This window comes from Eucyclogobius newberryi, unplaced genomic scaffold (assembly GCF_026437365.1).
Source record: "Eucyclogobius newberryi isolate DKJ021-1_F unplaced genomic scaffold, fEucNew1.0.hap1 SCAF_11, whole genome shotgun sequence".
Taxonomy (NCBI): Eukaryota; Metazoa; Chordata; class Actinopteri; order Gobiiformes; family Gobiidae; genus Eucyclogobius; species Eucyclogobius newberryi.
The window spans coordinates 27032765-27050533 of NW_027315735.1; the positions used below are offsets into that span (position 1 = coordinate 27032765).

Here is a 17769-nt window from a genome sequence, read left to right on the forward strand (position 1 = left end):
TATCAGTCTCGATCTCCAGAGAGTGAAAATGGGGTCAATTATTTAACGCGAGCCATGTTTTACTTGTATTTGTTTCCAACGAGCTTTGATGGAGCACGAGGAGGGCACGGAAGTCACACCAAAGCGCTCTGTTCTATGTGTCTTTGTCTTGTCTATATATACTGCGGCGTAACCAGGTCATTTAGGCACTTAAATTCATATTAGCGAGATTTAAATACGGTTTTAATGTTTCCAGATCAATTATTAAACTGTAAAATCCAAACTGTTTCAGAGCAGGTGGAACATAAACGCAGTCTTTGGTCCAGTTCTAGCAAAACGAACTGTACTTTTTCTTACTATCAGATGGAAAACAAAGTAGATTGATGTGGATTTGATAATATTTTTTTAGCAATTGAAAGTAACATATGTAAAGGGAGTCTAGCATTAAATGGAGTCCAGAAAATAAAATGCAAATACAAATGACTAACACCGGTCCAATAACTGACAAACCAGCTACTGACTTCCTATAGTAAAATAAAGGAGGAAGTTTAAAGGATTGCAACGATTAAACAAAAATAATAATTGTATTAACTAGTCGACTACTACAATAATCATAGTTGTATTTTGACAGTTGAAAACGTTATCTGGACTTTACATATTCTAAAATGCAGACAAACAGATATTTTATAACAAAGACGGCAACATTATTTAATAAACATTTCAAAAAGGGAATTGAAAAAAAAAAGTATAGTTAAATGACACTAAATATTATCCATTTAAGCATTTAGTCAGATTTCAACCATTTCTTGGAGTAAAATGTATCAATACAAATGTTAAACTAGTCGAAAAATCTACACAATTATTGCAAATTTGACTAAAATAATTATTTGCAGTGCAGTTAAAACATATATAGTTTTAGCCCAAATAGTTTTTCTTCTTGATTCAAAAGTTTGTCATGTTGTTTTTTTGCCTTGAAATTCCGGACAGAAAAAAAAAAAAAAAAAAAGTTCAACGCTTTAATCACAACTTAATGTAATTTCAAAGTCGATCGCTCCAAATTTGCTGCTCGAAGCTCTTTTAAATGGGACTAATGACATATAGCACGGCAAATAACACAGGCCATTAACAAATTTCAATCAACTGTTTAATGTTGTAAATAAATCTGGTTGGAAATCAAATCAAAAATGGATACAAAATGCAAAAAAAAAAAAAAGTAATTCTCTGGAAGGATTTGCATGTCTAAACATTTGCATATACTCTAGTGTTTCAGTAACAATCCCAGCTCAACAATCAAATACACAGAAAAATAAGCTAAATATTAAAAAATAAACAGATTTTGGTCATTAAAATGATTAGACTATAATGATAGGCTATTGCGTGTTACTGACGCTTCACTGTCGGAGTGAATCATTTCTCAAACAAACAAAAGGCCACACGTTAAACATTAAAAGGGTCGAGTCAGGCACTTGGTCCGAACGGCGACATCGTGTTTAGTCACGTCAAACAGCAGTGAAGCCCAAAAAAAAAAAAAGAGTAAATAAATCCACGTTCTTTAAAGCGAGAAATCGTAGCTCTTTACTGAGAATAACTGGGTGAAAGGCACAGTAGTCGCAGCTTGTGGGTCTAGTACTTTCTATGACTCCACTACTCCTGCCCCTTTGGTTATTTGAACTACGAGTTACTCCCAAACGCAAGGATTCACCTGCCTTTTTTTGGGTTGCACTTCTACCATACTTTGCGTCGACGCTGCAATAAACATTTTGGATCATTGTGAGATTTTGCACCTAAAGTCGAACACATGAAGTTCAAAAACAGTCCCGTGTCATTTGGTGAGCAGTGAGCAGGTAGTATCTTTCTACACGGTTGCACTTTGGGCACCGACGGGCGAGACGCTTCCTGTACATTTCCTGTTGATTGAATGGCAAAACGATGACGGGTGTTTTTTTGTTTACCTGAATGAAAAAGGCATTATCTGTAGAAAACTGGACACATGGCTTCAGCTCGAATACAAACGCTTGTCTTGTTTGTACATTGCACAATCGCAAAGTTTTGCAAGAGAAAAAAAGAAAAAAAAAGTCTTTCAGGCACTCTGTTTTTTCCCCCCAAACCCCACGAACCCTGCACCATTCTCACTGATTATCTCGTTTTATATAAATGAATATATAGTTCAAAGATTAAGGCCGTCAGGGAGAAAGCTTAACTTGTTATAGCTATAAACATTTGTATAGGATAGGTACAAGGATAGGCCGTATTTGGAGTGCGTAGATCTATGTACAGGCAAAAGGCGTCGCCGCGTAAAGGCTCAAATCAATTTGTCGGCCTTTACGATGCAACTCTTTACATTGTCACTGGCTTTTCAGGAAATTCATAAATTATTTCATCTGGGTTTTAAACTTCTATTTACAATTCAGGAAGAACAAGGACACAAACAAAAGGCAATTTCCAAAAGGTTCGTTAAAAGTTAAAACGCCGGATAATGTCATTATTGTGAAAGGATAGAGGTTATACAGCGACGTGTACGGTCGTGACTCGATTGGGGTTAAAACGTTCTCGCAGCGGCGCCTTCTTCTGGGGTCGAACGGACGCCGCGCACGCACTCTGGCGCCCCCTGTTGCCCCGGCGCGTCAATGCCGGAAGAATCATTGGTTCAAACGACTTGCACATTCAGTTACTGTAGATGCAGCATTAAAAAACAGGATTGGAGGTTGTTGGTAAAAAAAAAAAATCAAAATCAAAAAAGGCGACATTATTCAAGTACTCTTTGTTTGTAGCTCATGACAATTCTTCACCATGGCGACGGAGAGAGAGAGAAGACGAAAAAAAAAATAAAACGAGCAACGATCCTTCACAAGTCACTGCGCTCGACTCGGCGCCATCATTTCCCGAAATTGGCGAAATCGGCGAAGGCGTCGAGCTGTTTGGGTTGTTGGACCATCGCCGGGTTCACGGACATTCCTCCCATCGCCATAGCAGCAGAGGGCATCCCCACGGTCATACCCGAGTGAGGCATGCCCATGTTCATGCCCATGCCCATTCCCATCATGCCCGGGTTGGGAGCCATGCCCATGCCCATCCCCATCTGAGCGCCCGGGTGCATCATGGGAGCCGCGGCGGGTCTGACGGCTGTTGGGCTCAGGCTCATGGCAGAAAAGCCCTGGATGTTCATCTGTGGCGGGACTCCTGAAAAGAACACAGAACTGCATTAGACCTTTAACCCAGCCTTTTAAATGTGCAATATTATTTAAAAAAGTGCATTAAATAAAACTTCAGAATGTAAGTTAGTATCTATATTGAGTCATATATGTTACTTATTCAACCCTCTATAGAGCAAGTATTACAAAAAACATCATGATTTCCCCACTATTGCGAAGAAAAAGTACACACAATAAATATTGAGCCCCAAAATATGCTGTTCTATCCCTCAATTATTACTGTGACAGGCCTGGAGTTAGAGAACTCTTTCGTAAGGTGGGATGCTTTATAAAATGTACTCTGTTAAAACAAATAAAAGAAGTTTGGTTGCATCAGATTGCCTTAAACTTTCCACAGATGACATTAAACTTGTATCTCCATGGAGACAAGCAGGTGGTGCCACAGGGCCAAATTACTGTGGATATCTGTGGATCTTTAAAACGGCGCACATTCTTTTCTGGGCAGAATAATGCATGCAATTTTATCTTTTCCACATACAAACAAAACACGTAATTGCAAATATGAAAGGCAGATTAAGTTTTATGCCATATTGTGGATCATTATTCCAGGTTTGCATCTTCAAGTAACTTAATCCTAGTAATGTCAGCTTAAAGAGAGAAAACACAGTCACAACAGTGGGAAAGGGTCATGTTTTCATTAGAAAAGGACTAATCAATACCAAGACTAATACTGACTGAGAAGTGTTGTTACTGGGAAAAAGAATCAAATGCAGGATAAAACTGGACCTTTCCTTCTTTATACTAGGACTAGTATAATAAGAAACATAGCAATTCTAAAGAAACTATTATTGTGTGTTGTATAGTGCAGTGTTAGAGGTAAGGTTAGAGTAAGAGAATTAAAAATAAATAATAATTGTAGTCGATTTAGTTCTATATAATGGCATAAATATAATTCAAATCAGATTATTTGTAAGCGGGGACTCAAAGTGTGATCCCAAAAAAATGTTGGGAGCCGTTGGTATAGTGTGAATGTAGTTTCTATTTTTCTGAAAAAGAGCGTTTTTGATCATCGTAGTAACAAAACGGCCGTTTATGTACCGCACTTCTACCTCCAATGTGCACTCAAACCACTTTAGGTCAAGGAACCACACCCGTTCACACACCCGTCACACGCCCGTTCATTCACTCCTTCACACACCGGTGCACGCAGACAGAGGGCGAGGCGTGTCTTTCCCAGGGACACACCTGCACTAATCACCTGGAGCCAGAAAACAAACACCGAGCGACTTCGCCGCGTGTTAAAGAAACGGGCGCTGGCGTTGTCGCTTCTCACCTTGCTGGAGAGTGTTGAGACTCGGCTGTGCGGCTTTGGGCGCCTGGTGTCCGAGGAAGTCCAGGCTGATGTTCACAGCGCTGTCGGTCCAGGTGGAGGGCAGCGCCGCTTTGGGAGCCGCCCCCTGAGCAGGTCCCGTCGGCTGCATGGGCTGAGCCGAGAGCGGGCCCCCCGTCTGGAAAGGCTGGAAGAGGAAGTGCACGAGATCAGACACACTGGGGTTCGGCGGTAAAAACACATGATTAGAGGAGAGTTTTTGTTGTTAATCAAACCTGACCCATTTCCGACTCCGATACCCGCTGCTACAAATTCTCATTAAAACAAATCGTCTCAGGTATAAAGGAGGCGGTGGGCGTCTTATCTGTAAGGTTTAAGTAGGTCAACCACCTTTTAGCACAGAAATCCACCGGTACACGCACAGGCTCGTGCTGCGGTTTTATGTTTTGTATCTTAAATCTGTGCTCTGTGTCGGGGACGGGGCGGTGGGTGGTTCGAGGGAGGTCTCAGGGGGAAGAGGAGTGTCTGCTGGAGCTCTGTGTGATGGAACGCACTGCTCTCCTGTCTGTCCTGTACCCACACTGCACATATATATATATATATTAAAACATTCATATTTACCTACATTGTAATAGCAGAATAATATTTGAGGTCACTGTAGATCTGAATAAAGCTCCATTATAAAGTAGAACTGTGTAAATACTACACATCGGGCATGTATCATAAGACTTCAGCCAAATCACAATGATTATGATAAGCTAAAGTGACAAACTGTGCTTCTGAAATACAGGTTTCACTTTTTGATTAACGTTATATTGTCAAGTGTAATTATTTTGGTAATTTATTAGTCTGGCAATTATTCTTTCAATTCATTGATTAATTGTTTAGATTGCAAAAGGCCTGTCAGTATTATATATTTTTTTAATTAAATATGACCCAGATTAAGCTAAAACGAGGCCGCCTGACAACGAGAGAATCTACTTTTTACACATTTCTTTTGTAATTTTGGGACTATAACTGATTTGTCAAAACCTCTTCTATTGGCACATGGCAAGTCTGTAATTACTTAATATCTAAATTAGGTGATATTATTTTAAATCAATTCGTTGCAAGGGTTCACAATTCATGATTATTGACATCGAACAACCCAGAAACCCTTGATTCTCTTTCCTTCACATTGTCTGATCGATTATCATCCAACAAGTGTTACTAGCTTAACACAATCAAACACTCAAATTAACAAATTGTGACATAAACAGACAGATAAAAAGAAAGAAAGCGCTATTTACATGTGGAGCATAGTTTTTTGCTTTTCAAATGTATTTCTTGTGAATATTTTGTGACCTGTATAGAGATGAGTATCGATTAACACAATAAGTCAAACATTCTTCCCCCCGACCGCAACGATTCAGTGATTATCAACAGATATGACTTGCTCTCGTGTACGTGGGTGTAAATCAAACCTGAGAGAGCGACTGCGGGAGCATGGTGGACGTCATGCTCTGCGTCATGCTGAAGTTCAGACTCTGTGACGTGGTGAGGCTCTGCGCCGGGCCCATGAGGTCGAACAGGTCGGTTGAAGGCGCGGCGGGGACGGGCATCGGCGCCGGAGCAGAGAGCACCGCCCCGAACAAGTCCGTACCGCCCGCGTCCGCGGACTGGACCACCGTGGGCATCTGCCCCCCGGGGAAGGCGTTCCACTCTCCGAAGTCCCCGTTACTGCCGGAGACCGCCGCCACTGCACCGCGGAGAGACAAAAGGACAATTTAACGTACGTTTATGAGTCGTCCATTCTGTTCGCTGTTTGCACTATGAACCGCGTGAATTATTTCCGACAAAAACCGCCGCATGCAAAACAGAGCCTGTCACTGCAGTTTAGCGGAAGCAGGCGTTTCATGGGGACCGGTCTAGATTTATCCAGGCCTTTCCGTGAACACCTGTGCCACACTTTAAAATTTCATACTCCCATAGCCTGCTGTCCATCCTTTTTCCAATCTCTTTTAGCTTCCTTCACCCCCAACAACTTCTTGCTCTGTCCCCGTCTCCTTGTCATCCATAACAGGAGCTGATATGTGTCTGTTCTTGTTATGCAGAGCAGGTAGCAGGCTCCATATGGCCAGGGCTCCCTCCCAGCATCCTTTTAAATATTCTAGCAGTTACTTAGACACAAGACACACATGCACAAACTAAAGGGAAGAGGGCCCGTGGAACTAACCTGTGCCTGTGGGGGGACTGGCGACGGCAGAAGCGCCCGGTGAGGTGAAGTCTGCGAACCCGCCGATCAAGTCTGCGAGTGGAAAACCAGCATTAGCGCGTTAGCTTTAAAAAAAGGGGTAAACCGGCAGGTGTCATTTTGACGTAGTTAGCATTCCTTCGGTGTCAGAGAAACAGCGGAGGGAGGGGCAGCGAAGACGCCAAACATCTGCTCGGTACTCGGGCCCTCCGCTCGCCAGGGACCGCTCCAAAACATCTGGCGCACTTAGCTCGAATACATCATCCCTCCCACTGCTGTCCCCCGAATCTGAGGCTCAAATCACTGGGACTGACGTGAAAGTCCACTGCTCTGGTCACAGCGGCGAGGCATCAGAGGACAAGTGCACGAGAAAACACAAGGCCTTTCTGGAGAGTTAGGATTTAGAACAGACGATGCTATATGAAAACATTTAATTGTTTATGTTGGGCCTTGAGGACTCGCACATTGTAATTGTTAAGTGTTTTAATAACGCCGTGGCAGAGCAGTATCAGGTTACGCCTGAAGTCTGGAGACAATGGAGAAATTGCTTGTGCCGTTTGTCTTTTGTATGTTTTTATAATAGTTTTTAGTATGTTTTTGTAATCGTTTTTGATTTAATATATACATCGTTGTGTCTGAAATGGGGAAAATATCGCTTTTCCTGGAATGTACCACAATATGGCATTAAACTTGCATTTAATCACAAACAAGTTTTCTGATTGCCTGATTAGAAAATATGACGTTTTACTGTGAGCAGGCTCGCCTCTCAACAGATCTGACCTTTAACTTGGCCTGGCATCACCGTCTTGCCTTCATGGGGCTGGATTTAATGACACACTGAGGGACATTCCAGAAAGAGTGACATAGTGCACCTTCAAGTTTGACAGTTACTAAAATCGACTTGATCTAAATGAGTGTCGTTTTAAGCGTGAACACAAACCATCAATGTAAGATCAACTTTTTGGGCGTTTCCCTAATAATAATGACTTCTTCTCGCGTACCTGTGGCCGCCGGCTGGCTTGGTGTCGTGTCCACCATTATTAGATCTGCCAGACCAGAGCTGGAGGGCTGCGGCGCTGCTGTGGATTGGCTCTACAGAGATCAAATGCATTAAAATGATGAGAAGCAAGCGCTACATAATAAAACACACAAAGAGTACTCCTGACCATGTATATAACGTACCTGTTTGGGCGTGGTCTCTGGGGTCTTGTCTCCCGTGTAGCTAGCAGCAGCGCCGAGGTCCACCTTTTTGGATGGGACGCCCTTCTTTCGCGTGGCTGTTGTTTCGGTGGCCTGCACGATGTGAACACTTTTTGTCGTCACGGTTTCCTCTTCATCTTTAAACTCTCTCGCCGACTGGCCATTGTGAGCTCTCCTCCTGTCCTCGTCCATGTCGCTGTAAGGAAATGATTCAGAAAAAATCTTACAAAACTATCAGCTTTAAAACTAAGACGGAACAACAGAGACGGATGCACAATAGGTCACAAATCAAATCCCATCTCGAGTAATTATCAAATTACAAAGGCTGCAACTACTGAATATCCTGTCTTTTTGTGGGAAATTCTTGTACCTGTAATTTAGACAGTTACAAAAATGTTTGAAAATTCATGGGATTCTTGTATTAATTTATTCATATTTCTTCATTCATATGTCTTATGTAAATGCTCCTGGAGTTGTTAACAATGCGAGCGATATCAAGATTCAAAAATCCAAAAATTGTGATACTTCAGGTCACAATGTGAATAGTAAACATTAATAAATTACACAACTGTGAAAATTGTAGGCAGCAACAATGAGTCTTTTCTGTTTAATCTTCACGCCAAAATAGTACAAACTATACAATATGTCTGTTTATGGGACAATAGCATTACTTTTACTTTCAGTCAATTTAGTGTGTTTGATATCACCTCACGTGCAAATAATGATGAGGCATTAGAAAAGGATTTCATGTTGTTCATGGTGCCAGTAAACTTGAATAATCATAATATCTAATTTTCTTCTCATAATAATCTTAACATTAAAATGTGATATTGTGACATCCCTACACAGAGCAGTTTTTTAGTAATATTAATATACAATATACTTGCCAACATTTAAAATACCATTTAGTTAAAAATGTTAAACTAAAATGATTAAAGCCTTTGTTAAGATCAAAATTTAGAACAAAAACATTCTAAATTATGGACAAAATTACAAAAGATTATGATGACCAAAACTGAACTTTTTGAACTGGAAACGTGTGATATTTCTGTTCTACATTGCCTCGGCTAATATTGCAATGATGATGCTTTCCTCATGAATTGTGCAGTCCTTTCCCAAACATTTTAAATTGACTGATTACCTAAATCGGTCCGGCGAGTCGTCTCGCTCCTCCTTCTTCCTGAATGTGTTGATGGTGTCGTTGATGGTGCTGCCGATTTTGTCACTGATCTCACCAATTTTGTCGCTAAAAGGAAACTGTGATTTATTGCTGTCAAAGTCGTCGTCCCATTTGCCTTTTCTGTCACTGGAATCACCGGAGTACCTGTCCCCAGCTGAAAAGTGAAAACCAAACTGAAGTGATTTAATGGCTCAGAAAATGTTGATTTAGTCACTGTTGCGTTTGAGTACGTACAGTAGTTTTTGTAGCCCGTGCTGTCTGATGATACTCCCACGTATTTGTCTCGATTCTTCTTGGCCTTTTTCCTTTCTTCTCTTAGTCGTTCATCGTCCTGAATGAAGTCCACCAACTCCTTCACCTTGTGACGCACATTGGTCCCTTGATCCTTCCCATTTTCATCTACAAAACAGAAAATAACATTTCATTTAATAATGTGATTATTTACTATTCATTCAACAACAACCTTTTTTAATAGTTTATGTGCACTGTGTAAGTTAGCAGGTCCTAAACTTTCTTGTCCACTAAATTCTGAATATAAATAAATCTCCATGGAGAAAAGCAGGTGACGCCACAAGTCAACGTATTAGTAGAAAAAGCTTCAGTTGTAGTCATCTGGACTCAGTTTGAAAAATAGACGTTTCGACTCTCATCCAAGAGTCATTGTCAATAAAAGAATTTAGATCGAGAACTCCGATATTAATACTGTTCTGTGGTAAGACCCGCCCATTGGGTGGAGCCTTCCTGAAGTAAAAAGAGTTGTTTGTTTCAACAGAAACTCCCCCCTTGTATCTACCGAGCTAGCCTATTCAGAATCTTAATGGGCTATTAGAATCCTCTTTGTCTTTGTGAGACCCTGGCTCAACCACCCTGAGTACCTGATTAGCATCTAAATGTCCTGGTCCTGGTCCTTTACCTTTCCAGGGGTTCAGTAACCCATTATAAATAACAGGAAGATTAAACCTTAGCCCTCCATTTCTGTTTAAAGAAGGTATTTCTTTTTTAACAAAAATAGCTTCCTTGACTCCTCTTTCAAACCATCTTTTCTCCCTGCTTAAAACCTTCACCTCACCGTCTTCAAACGAGTGATAAGAGGCTTCAAGATGGAGATGCACGGCACTCTGAGGTCCTGAACTTGTATTTCTTCTGTGCTGATAAAGCCTCTTGTGTAGAGGCTGTTTTGTCTCACCTATGTACCGTTCTTTACAGCTTTCTTCACTGCATTGGATCGAATAAACTACATTGCTCTGTTTTTGAGTCGGCAACTTGTCCTTAGGGTGAACCAGTTTTTGTCTTAAAGTGTTTCCTGGTTTAAAATAAACAGGGACTTCGTGTTGTCTAAAGATTCTCTGCAGTTTTTCCGACAGGCCAGACACATAAGGGATAGAAACACCCTTCCTTCTCTGTTCAGTTTCCCTTTTTTGACAATGACTCTTGGATGAGAGTCGAAACGTCTATTTTTCAAACTGAGTCCAGATGACTACAACTGAAGCTTTTTCTACTATGGAACACGCCTGGACGAATGAGGGATTACACCGACAAGTCAACGTATGTTTTTCTTTTTTTTGCAATATGGACTTGCGGTATGGAGGTCCGCATTTTAAAACCCGCCCTACAATGAAATGAGAATTTCTTGGCCTGCTCCAACCCACATCATATAATATTATAATTTACGTCATAAGGCGCTGGTACAGCTGGCAGCCCGGTGTAAACGCTCTCTCTTCTTTCTCACACTTATTGTGCTTTATCTCCTATATTTTGTAAATATAGTTAGTATATTTTTTCTATTTTACTGTACGATAGGGACACGCGCTGGAATAGTTTTTTAATTCAACTGTTTTTGACTTTTTTCGGCTGGATTTGAGCGTTTTTCGTTGCGTTCGTTGTGTTGTTGTGACGTGAGCTAGCTCCGAGCGAGCCCACCAGCCCCTCCGGCCGCGCTAAAGTACGGCGTGTCGTCGGTACACGTTTATATACACGTTTATATGAAAGAGGAACTTGACGAACGATCGGGACACGCACTGGAATCGCTTTAAATTAACTTGTTTTGACTTTATTCGGCTGGATTGAGTGTTTTCGTCGTGTCGTTGCGATGTGTCTTGGCTCTGAGTCCCCCGGCTCCGGCCCCGCCCCCCGGCTCCGGCCCCGCCCCCCGGCCGGCGCCGTACCGCGTTTACACAAAGGAGGAACTCATGAAACTGCGGAGAACAGTCGTCTTACCCGGAGATCGTCACGTTATCCCGTCGCAATACTGACCTAACCTAATACTGATGTGCAATTCTGTCGTATGTGCAATTACTGTGAAATTCATGTGCAATTACTGTGAAATTCATGTGCAATCTATGTGCTGTCGTGACACATATTCATGTGCAATTACTGTCGGGATCACATGCAATGGTATTTATGTATTTATTTGTCTATGGGAGTTTTTATTTATTTATAGGAGATCTTCTACTGAAAGTGTTTATCAGACTTCCTATAAGTGATCTGTTCTTCTGTATCTACCTCTGTATCTACCTGCGTTGCACCAATGAAATTTCCCCATGTGGGACAATAAAGGATTATCTTATCTTATCTTATCAGTACTGTGTACCATCTTTCTGTGGAAATATCATGTTATATCGTGGACACCTGCGGCTAATAGACAGGTGCGGCCTGTATATATCCATTTTTTTTTCTTTGTAAATTTGTTTATATTCAGGAGGATTCTGTAATTAATCAAATCAGGATACAGAAGTTTATTACATGTTTATGTACATATTTCCTTGTTTACAACAAGAAGAATGGATTTAGTTTATTATTAGGTGCCTTGCTTGACACTCGAGGTTGTTTTTACAACAATGAACATGTAAAGGGGCATGAAAGAGTTGTGAGACAGTCTTACCTACAAAATGGTAGCTTTCTAGAGACCTCAGATCAAACAAATGTTCTCTGGAGCTGGTCACGACCCTCTCAGACCCGTTTCTGATCAGATGTGAGAGCAGCAACAAGGACTGGGGGGAAACAATAGTAATGGTAAATGATCGTCTAACCATTGTGATCTTTTTAACACCTTATGTAAAGCTTTGGTACAAACCTTGTAGACTCTTCTCCAATTCTTCCTGTTTTCCTTCAACATTCTCGTCCACAACATGCCCATCACCTCCTGGTAATGCTCATACATAAAGGTTGCTCTGAAATGATAGAACATTTAAGAATGATGTTAATAAATGACAATACATGCAGATATGTTAATACAATGTTTTATTACCTTAATGTACATTGTCCCTTCAAATTTAAAGCCTAAATTAAATTACCAATAATAACTACCTCCTTAACAATCGCCTTCTGATCTTCAAAGATTAATATTATATTGAACCTTTTTCACAACAAAGGCCCAAACCTCCAGGGACACAAACCTCCAGGCGTAGAACCAGCAGTGGGTAAAACATTTTTGAGGTTTTGTGACATTCAATAACTTTCAGTAACATTCAGTTTCTTTCATACAAAGCAAAGGATCCAATCAAATATTTATCACATGTTTAACAACTGAATAACTGCACTAGATGTTGAATATTTAGACGACCTTGCAGCCTCAGCAGGACCTTTGTCTCTCTCTGTGATTCTTACCGTGAGATTTCAGTCATGAGCTGCCCCGAGGGTCCCCAGGGGTCGTCGTTGGTTGCTTCTCTGACTTTCGACTCGATTTCAGTGTAGTTCATCACCATGTTGGTTCTGCAAAGGGACAAAAACAGGGCAAATGCATAAATAATGGATTAATTTAGTATTTATAAGTACCAATGCTGACAGAACCTTCTCTTGCGAAATGATTTATAGGCACTCTTATGACCGCCACGCCCCTCTCTGGTCCATTCACGTCATTTTGAGCAAACAGTGGCCATTATGACAAAAGGCAGCGCTTTGTGTACTTTCACCTGTTCAAAGTGTGATGGGACTAAACATGCTATGATTCTGCTCATTCTGCACAGTTTATACACACTTTGACGTCACATTGTTGCAATTAACAAAGATTTAGGATTACTGCCCGACACCAGGACTTGATTTGATTTTCAGGCCTAGATACATCTAAAATTGGACTTTACATTTACCACTGCGTATGTGGGGTGTTTAAGACTACACATACTCCTTCCCATACTATCTGTGGACACCATTCTAATATATAACCATTCCTTAAGTAATCAATGAAATTTAAGAAATGAAACTTTCTGAATGAAAAGTGAATGTGACTGTATTTATGCACTAATGTTTACTTTTGTTCAGACAATATTGAATGAAGTGAAAGGAATTTACTTTGAGTTCTAACAAAATCACGGAAAATGTCTCTTTAACGAGAATGTATAACTTTGCCACAGTAGATATAGAAACAGAGCCAAGTTAAGTATCATGTAAAACAATCAATGTGTTGCAAGCAGAACCCACAACTGTTTGATTGTGTTAGTCATGCCTCATTTAGCCCTGAATTGCTATTGAGGACCTGCATTAACTTGCTATACAGGTTTACATGTGAAGGTGGGATGTGTGAAATCCAAGCAGCTGTAATACTATAACCACACAAAGTCTTAAACAATTGTATAGCTGAAGAGCCATCGTCCCGTCTGAGAATGCCACATCAGCAGCACAAGTCTGTGAGAGCTGCAATTTGCTGCAGGAGAAAACACCCTATTTGTGGTTGCAAAGATATGTTGTAGTATCGAGGTTTGGCTGACACAAAATGTTTTTCAAAAAGGACTTATTTTTGACAGAAATATTTACAACAAAAGTCAAATTTGAGATTTTTTCATTTTAACTTGAACCTAGGGCTGCACACTAAATAGAACTTTAATTGAACTCAAAGATTATTTTCTAATATGAATGCTTTTTTCTTCTTTTCTTCGAGGTCCACAGCCAATCCACTGTCAGTAAAAGCATGTAATTTAGAGTTCAGACTTAGTAGGAAGAGATTTGAATAACAAATCTTGTTTGATCAATGAGGAAATAAATTGAGATTAATGTATATTTAAATTTGCCAGCGTTTGATTAATCAAAACAATCGTTTGAATTGGCGAATCAAAACGTTATCATTTATTTAAAACCTGTAAAACAGTTAAATCCACTAATGTATTATTGTATAAGTCCGTATTTAGAAAGACAATCTTTCAACGTGATCATCTCAAAGCAGTTAGTTACAACACCCTTAATTTTGAAAATAACACTGCAGACGAAGATATTATTGCGTGAACAGAGCATCTTATCTCCTCTCTGCGGTGGCAGTGTATGTCCCAGATATGAGGCGGATAAAAGGAAGTTGCAATGCTGGTTGCACAGACATATCATCACACCCTTCACTCACTTTGACTGCTTAATGAATAATCAATAGGCACATATTGGCGACAATTCTGGTAAAATATAATACATTTAAGATGCACTTACTATTTTTATGCACTTACAACTCCTTAATCTCTAGAGTATTCTTCTGCCCGGGTAAAAAATAAGCTTAATCATCAAACAAGAAAAGTTGCATTACAACACGCCATTAGTTACTAAAGTAGAGCTATATTTTTTCAAAGATCCTTTTCTAGAACAAGTAGCAAATTTGTTTCAATGACAGATCTTGTTACGAAAATAGTTAAAGAAGAAAGTCGTTTTATTTGAACTGCACCCACGGCAATCACAGCGTGTTGTTTTTCTTATGAAAGCACTGGATGTTTCAGAGGTCACACTCCAGGGAGACTGCTGTTTTGGGCCAGAAGAATGCATGCTTGGATGAACTTAAAACAGCCCATTGTCCAGTACAAGTTGCTATTAAAGCTTTTGAAGAGGGAAAACAACAGCATGACAGAACAAGACATGGCTGAAGTAAACCAGAGTAAAGACACACAATAGAAACACAAGCTGCAAGGTGTAGTCTTACAGGTAGTAGCTGCTAAACAAGGACAATCTAACTGCAGCGTTTTATTAGTCTGGGGTAAACAATGTGAGAAATCTGAAAGGTGTCCTATGTAATGTTTCTAGTTTGGGGTATGTCACCTGCTTGTCTTTATGGAGCCGTTATTGCTTTTCCCGGAATGTTGCACATTATCCAGTCAATGCAATAACATCTCCGTGGAGCCAGACCAAATCATTACATAGTGTGCATTCAATGACGGTGTTATTAGCATGGATTTTTGTGTTATTTTAAAACTGTCACACGGACAAAAGTAAATGTATTCAGGGGCGCCATCTTTGTGTTGAACTTGTTTATGATAATAATAATACAAATTATTAGTCATCAACACTTTGCGTAATATTACCGGAATTACTGCACTTCCTTTGATAGTGCAAGATAAGCAAAGTTAAACCAGAGCAAGTGTCATCAATTGATTTTTGAATATTATTATCTTTGGAATATCATACTTTATAACAAAATACTGACTTGAATTGTTAAATTGTGATTGATTTGTGTGGGCCTGTCACATGAATTACTCGGTGGACATATCATTCAGTAAATAATACCTGGAACAGTGTTTTTTGGAACTCTAACTATTGTACACACATTTTTATAGCATTTCTGAGGATATTTTGTCATTTTTTACTAGATTTGAGCTGTAAAATGTTGGACAGGTAACTTCTATGACTAATATATATACACAAACTAAGAACTACAGTGTCAGTCTATGATCAATTTCTTGCAGCTCAGGTTTTTAAACAATATTGTACTTGTCTAGAACCGTTTTATTTTTCCCCGGACCGTCCTGTTTTAGTGTTATTGAGTCAAGCGACATGACATAGTTTCAACCTGACTTATTTCAAGGTTTACACAACTTATTAGACACTGAAACCAAACTATGTATTTAAGTCCAATGGGAGACTATATTAAAAAAAAAGCTGAAGTTTTGGTAAACTCTTTGAACGGCACCGTCTTCCCAGGTTTCTCTTCCAATTCTCACACATAGAGGTCATAACAAGTTTGTAAATGCTTCTCAAAAGCCTGGCCCTGACTTCATTGACCTTCTGTATCGTCTCTCTTCACACCGAGAACACTTCAACTACATGTTTTAATCACACAACCAAAACATTGTCATATTCGCAAGACTTATGAGCTGTCAAACTAGCTTAGCCGGGCTAGCCCAACCCCATACAGACAGCCAGCTAACTCGCAGCTAACGGCTAATTAGCCTGTTAGCTAAGTGGGTTTGCGTACACACTCGGGACAAACGGGCTCAACATTCACGTAACAACACCCGGAACAACCACCCCGGGCTGTGAAACGACGTCTTGCGGGTCGTTTAAGCGCATTCTGAGGCTAACTCGTCTTTGTTTTGCCCAGTAAAGTCGCACACACAAGCTAGCAAACTTGTACAGCGTGTGACGTCAAAGTTTTGGGTACGTGTCTCTTTCAAACAGGTACAGCAGCGGCCGCGCCACTTGCAACTTTTTGGCCCAAAAAAAAAACAGCACGACGACGACGGCTTTAAATTTACTTACGCTTTGTCAACCAGCTCCCGGACCTTCCACATATTCAACATGTTGGCCGCCGTGAAAATGGTCTCGTTCCCCCGCCGCGAAACAACAACCCGCTGCCACCGAAACTACTGCCTGAGCACGAAAAGTCAAACTCTTGCGCGTTCACCTCTTTACAACAGAAGGCAGGAGGCGCAACGCACCGCCGACAAACAGGAAAGATCAGGCAGGAAATTATCACGTGGCGTCACCAAATGTGTTAAAGCTTAAACCGGGAATGTTCGTTTTTATTTTGGGATTTGTTACTCTTAAAATAGAGCTATTGTGCGTGTGTTATACATGGTCTGGACGGGTCGCTACTTCTACTTGCTTTTCCCCACCGGTCTCAAACTGTGTCCCCCCATTTTTGTTGTTGTTAAATATCTATTATTTAAATAGCCTTTTATAATTTATTTTTTACAATTAAAGGTTTTTATATTACGCCAAGTCGACTTTAAGGTCGATGGGATTCTATTTATGTTGTAACAGTGTTGGCTCGTCATTAGTTTATTCTGTACTTTGATGTTTGAGTGTTGTTGTTGTTGTTGCTGTTTTATCGCGGTTGGCATCCGAGTGTTGCATTATCGCCAGACTTTATTCGAAGTGTTACATTAGTCAGACTTTACCTGTTGTCCTGCATTTGAGGCTCCAGTGCTCTTCAAAATGTCAGTTTTCACCAACCCCCTATCCCCTCCCAACATCCCTGTGTTTAGTTGTGATTATTTGAAGAAGAAGAAAAAAACACACAGGGTTAAAAAATGTTGTGTTGACATTTTTTAACAATATAAACAAGTAAATCAAAAATTAAATTACAGTCTGAAGAGGGCCTATCTGTTCTGCAGTTTTGAAGTTTTCAATGGAAACAAAGTACATCAATATAATAAAGATTAGAAATTGATATACACTTACATTTGGTTTTATACATAGTTTGAACTTCTGAATTTAATTGAAGTCATGGTGGAGGACAATATTCGACATATTCTTTGGGATATATTTTCTCACTTAGTTTTGAGGCCACGTAAAGCTATTCACGTGTACAGGATGCAAGATTGATGCAAAATTCTATACAAAGTAGTAAAACAAAAAAAAGTGTAAGTCATTATAATGTTTTAGTTAATCCAGTAACTAGAGGCGTTTTATAGGTTGTAACAAAAATGGGAAGAATAAAAATAAAACAAATGTAAATGTCTTTTTCTCATCATGATTTATTTTCAATACTCCAATGTCCATAATGAATAAC

At 40.0% G+C, this 17769-nt stretch overlaps 1 protein-coding gene across 1 annotated transcript; it reads right to left on the reverse strand.

Annotated features, from left to right (window-relative positions):
* Positions 1-1103: 1103 nt before the first annotated feature.
* On the reverse strand, positions 1104-16683 carry clint1a (clathrin interactor 1a). The gene is made up of 12 exons (XM_072439783.1): positions 16515-16683; positions 12681-12785; positions 12148-12244; positions 11956-12064; positions 9309-9473; positions 9036-9228; positions 7877-8090; positions 7696-7786; positions 6677-6748; positions 5925-6199; positions 4465-4648; positions 1104-3159 (listed from the first exon to the last, which is right to left on the reverse strand). The coding sequence occupies exons 1-12, from the start codon at positions 16553-16555 to the stop codon at positions 2855-2857; spliced, it is 1851 nt and encodes a 616-aa protein (XP_072295884.1). The 5' UTR covers positions 16556-16683; the 3' UTR covers positions 1104-2854.
* Between the last annotated feature and the right edge of the window lie 1086 nt (positions 16684-17769).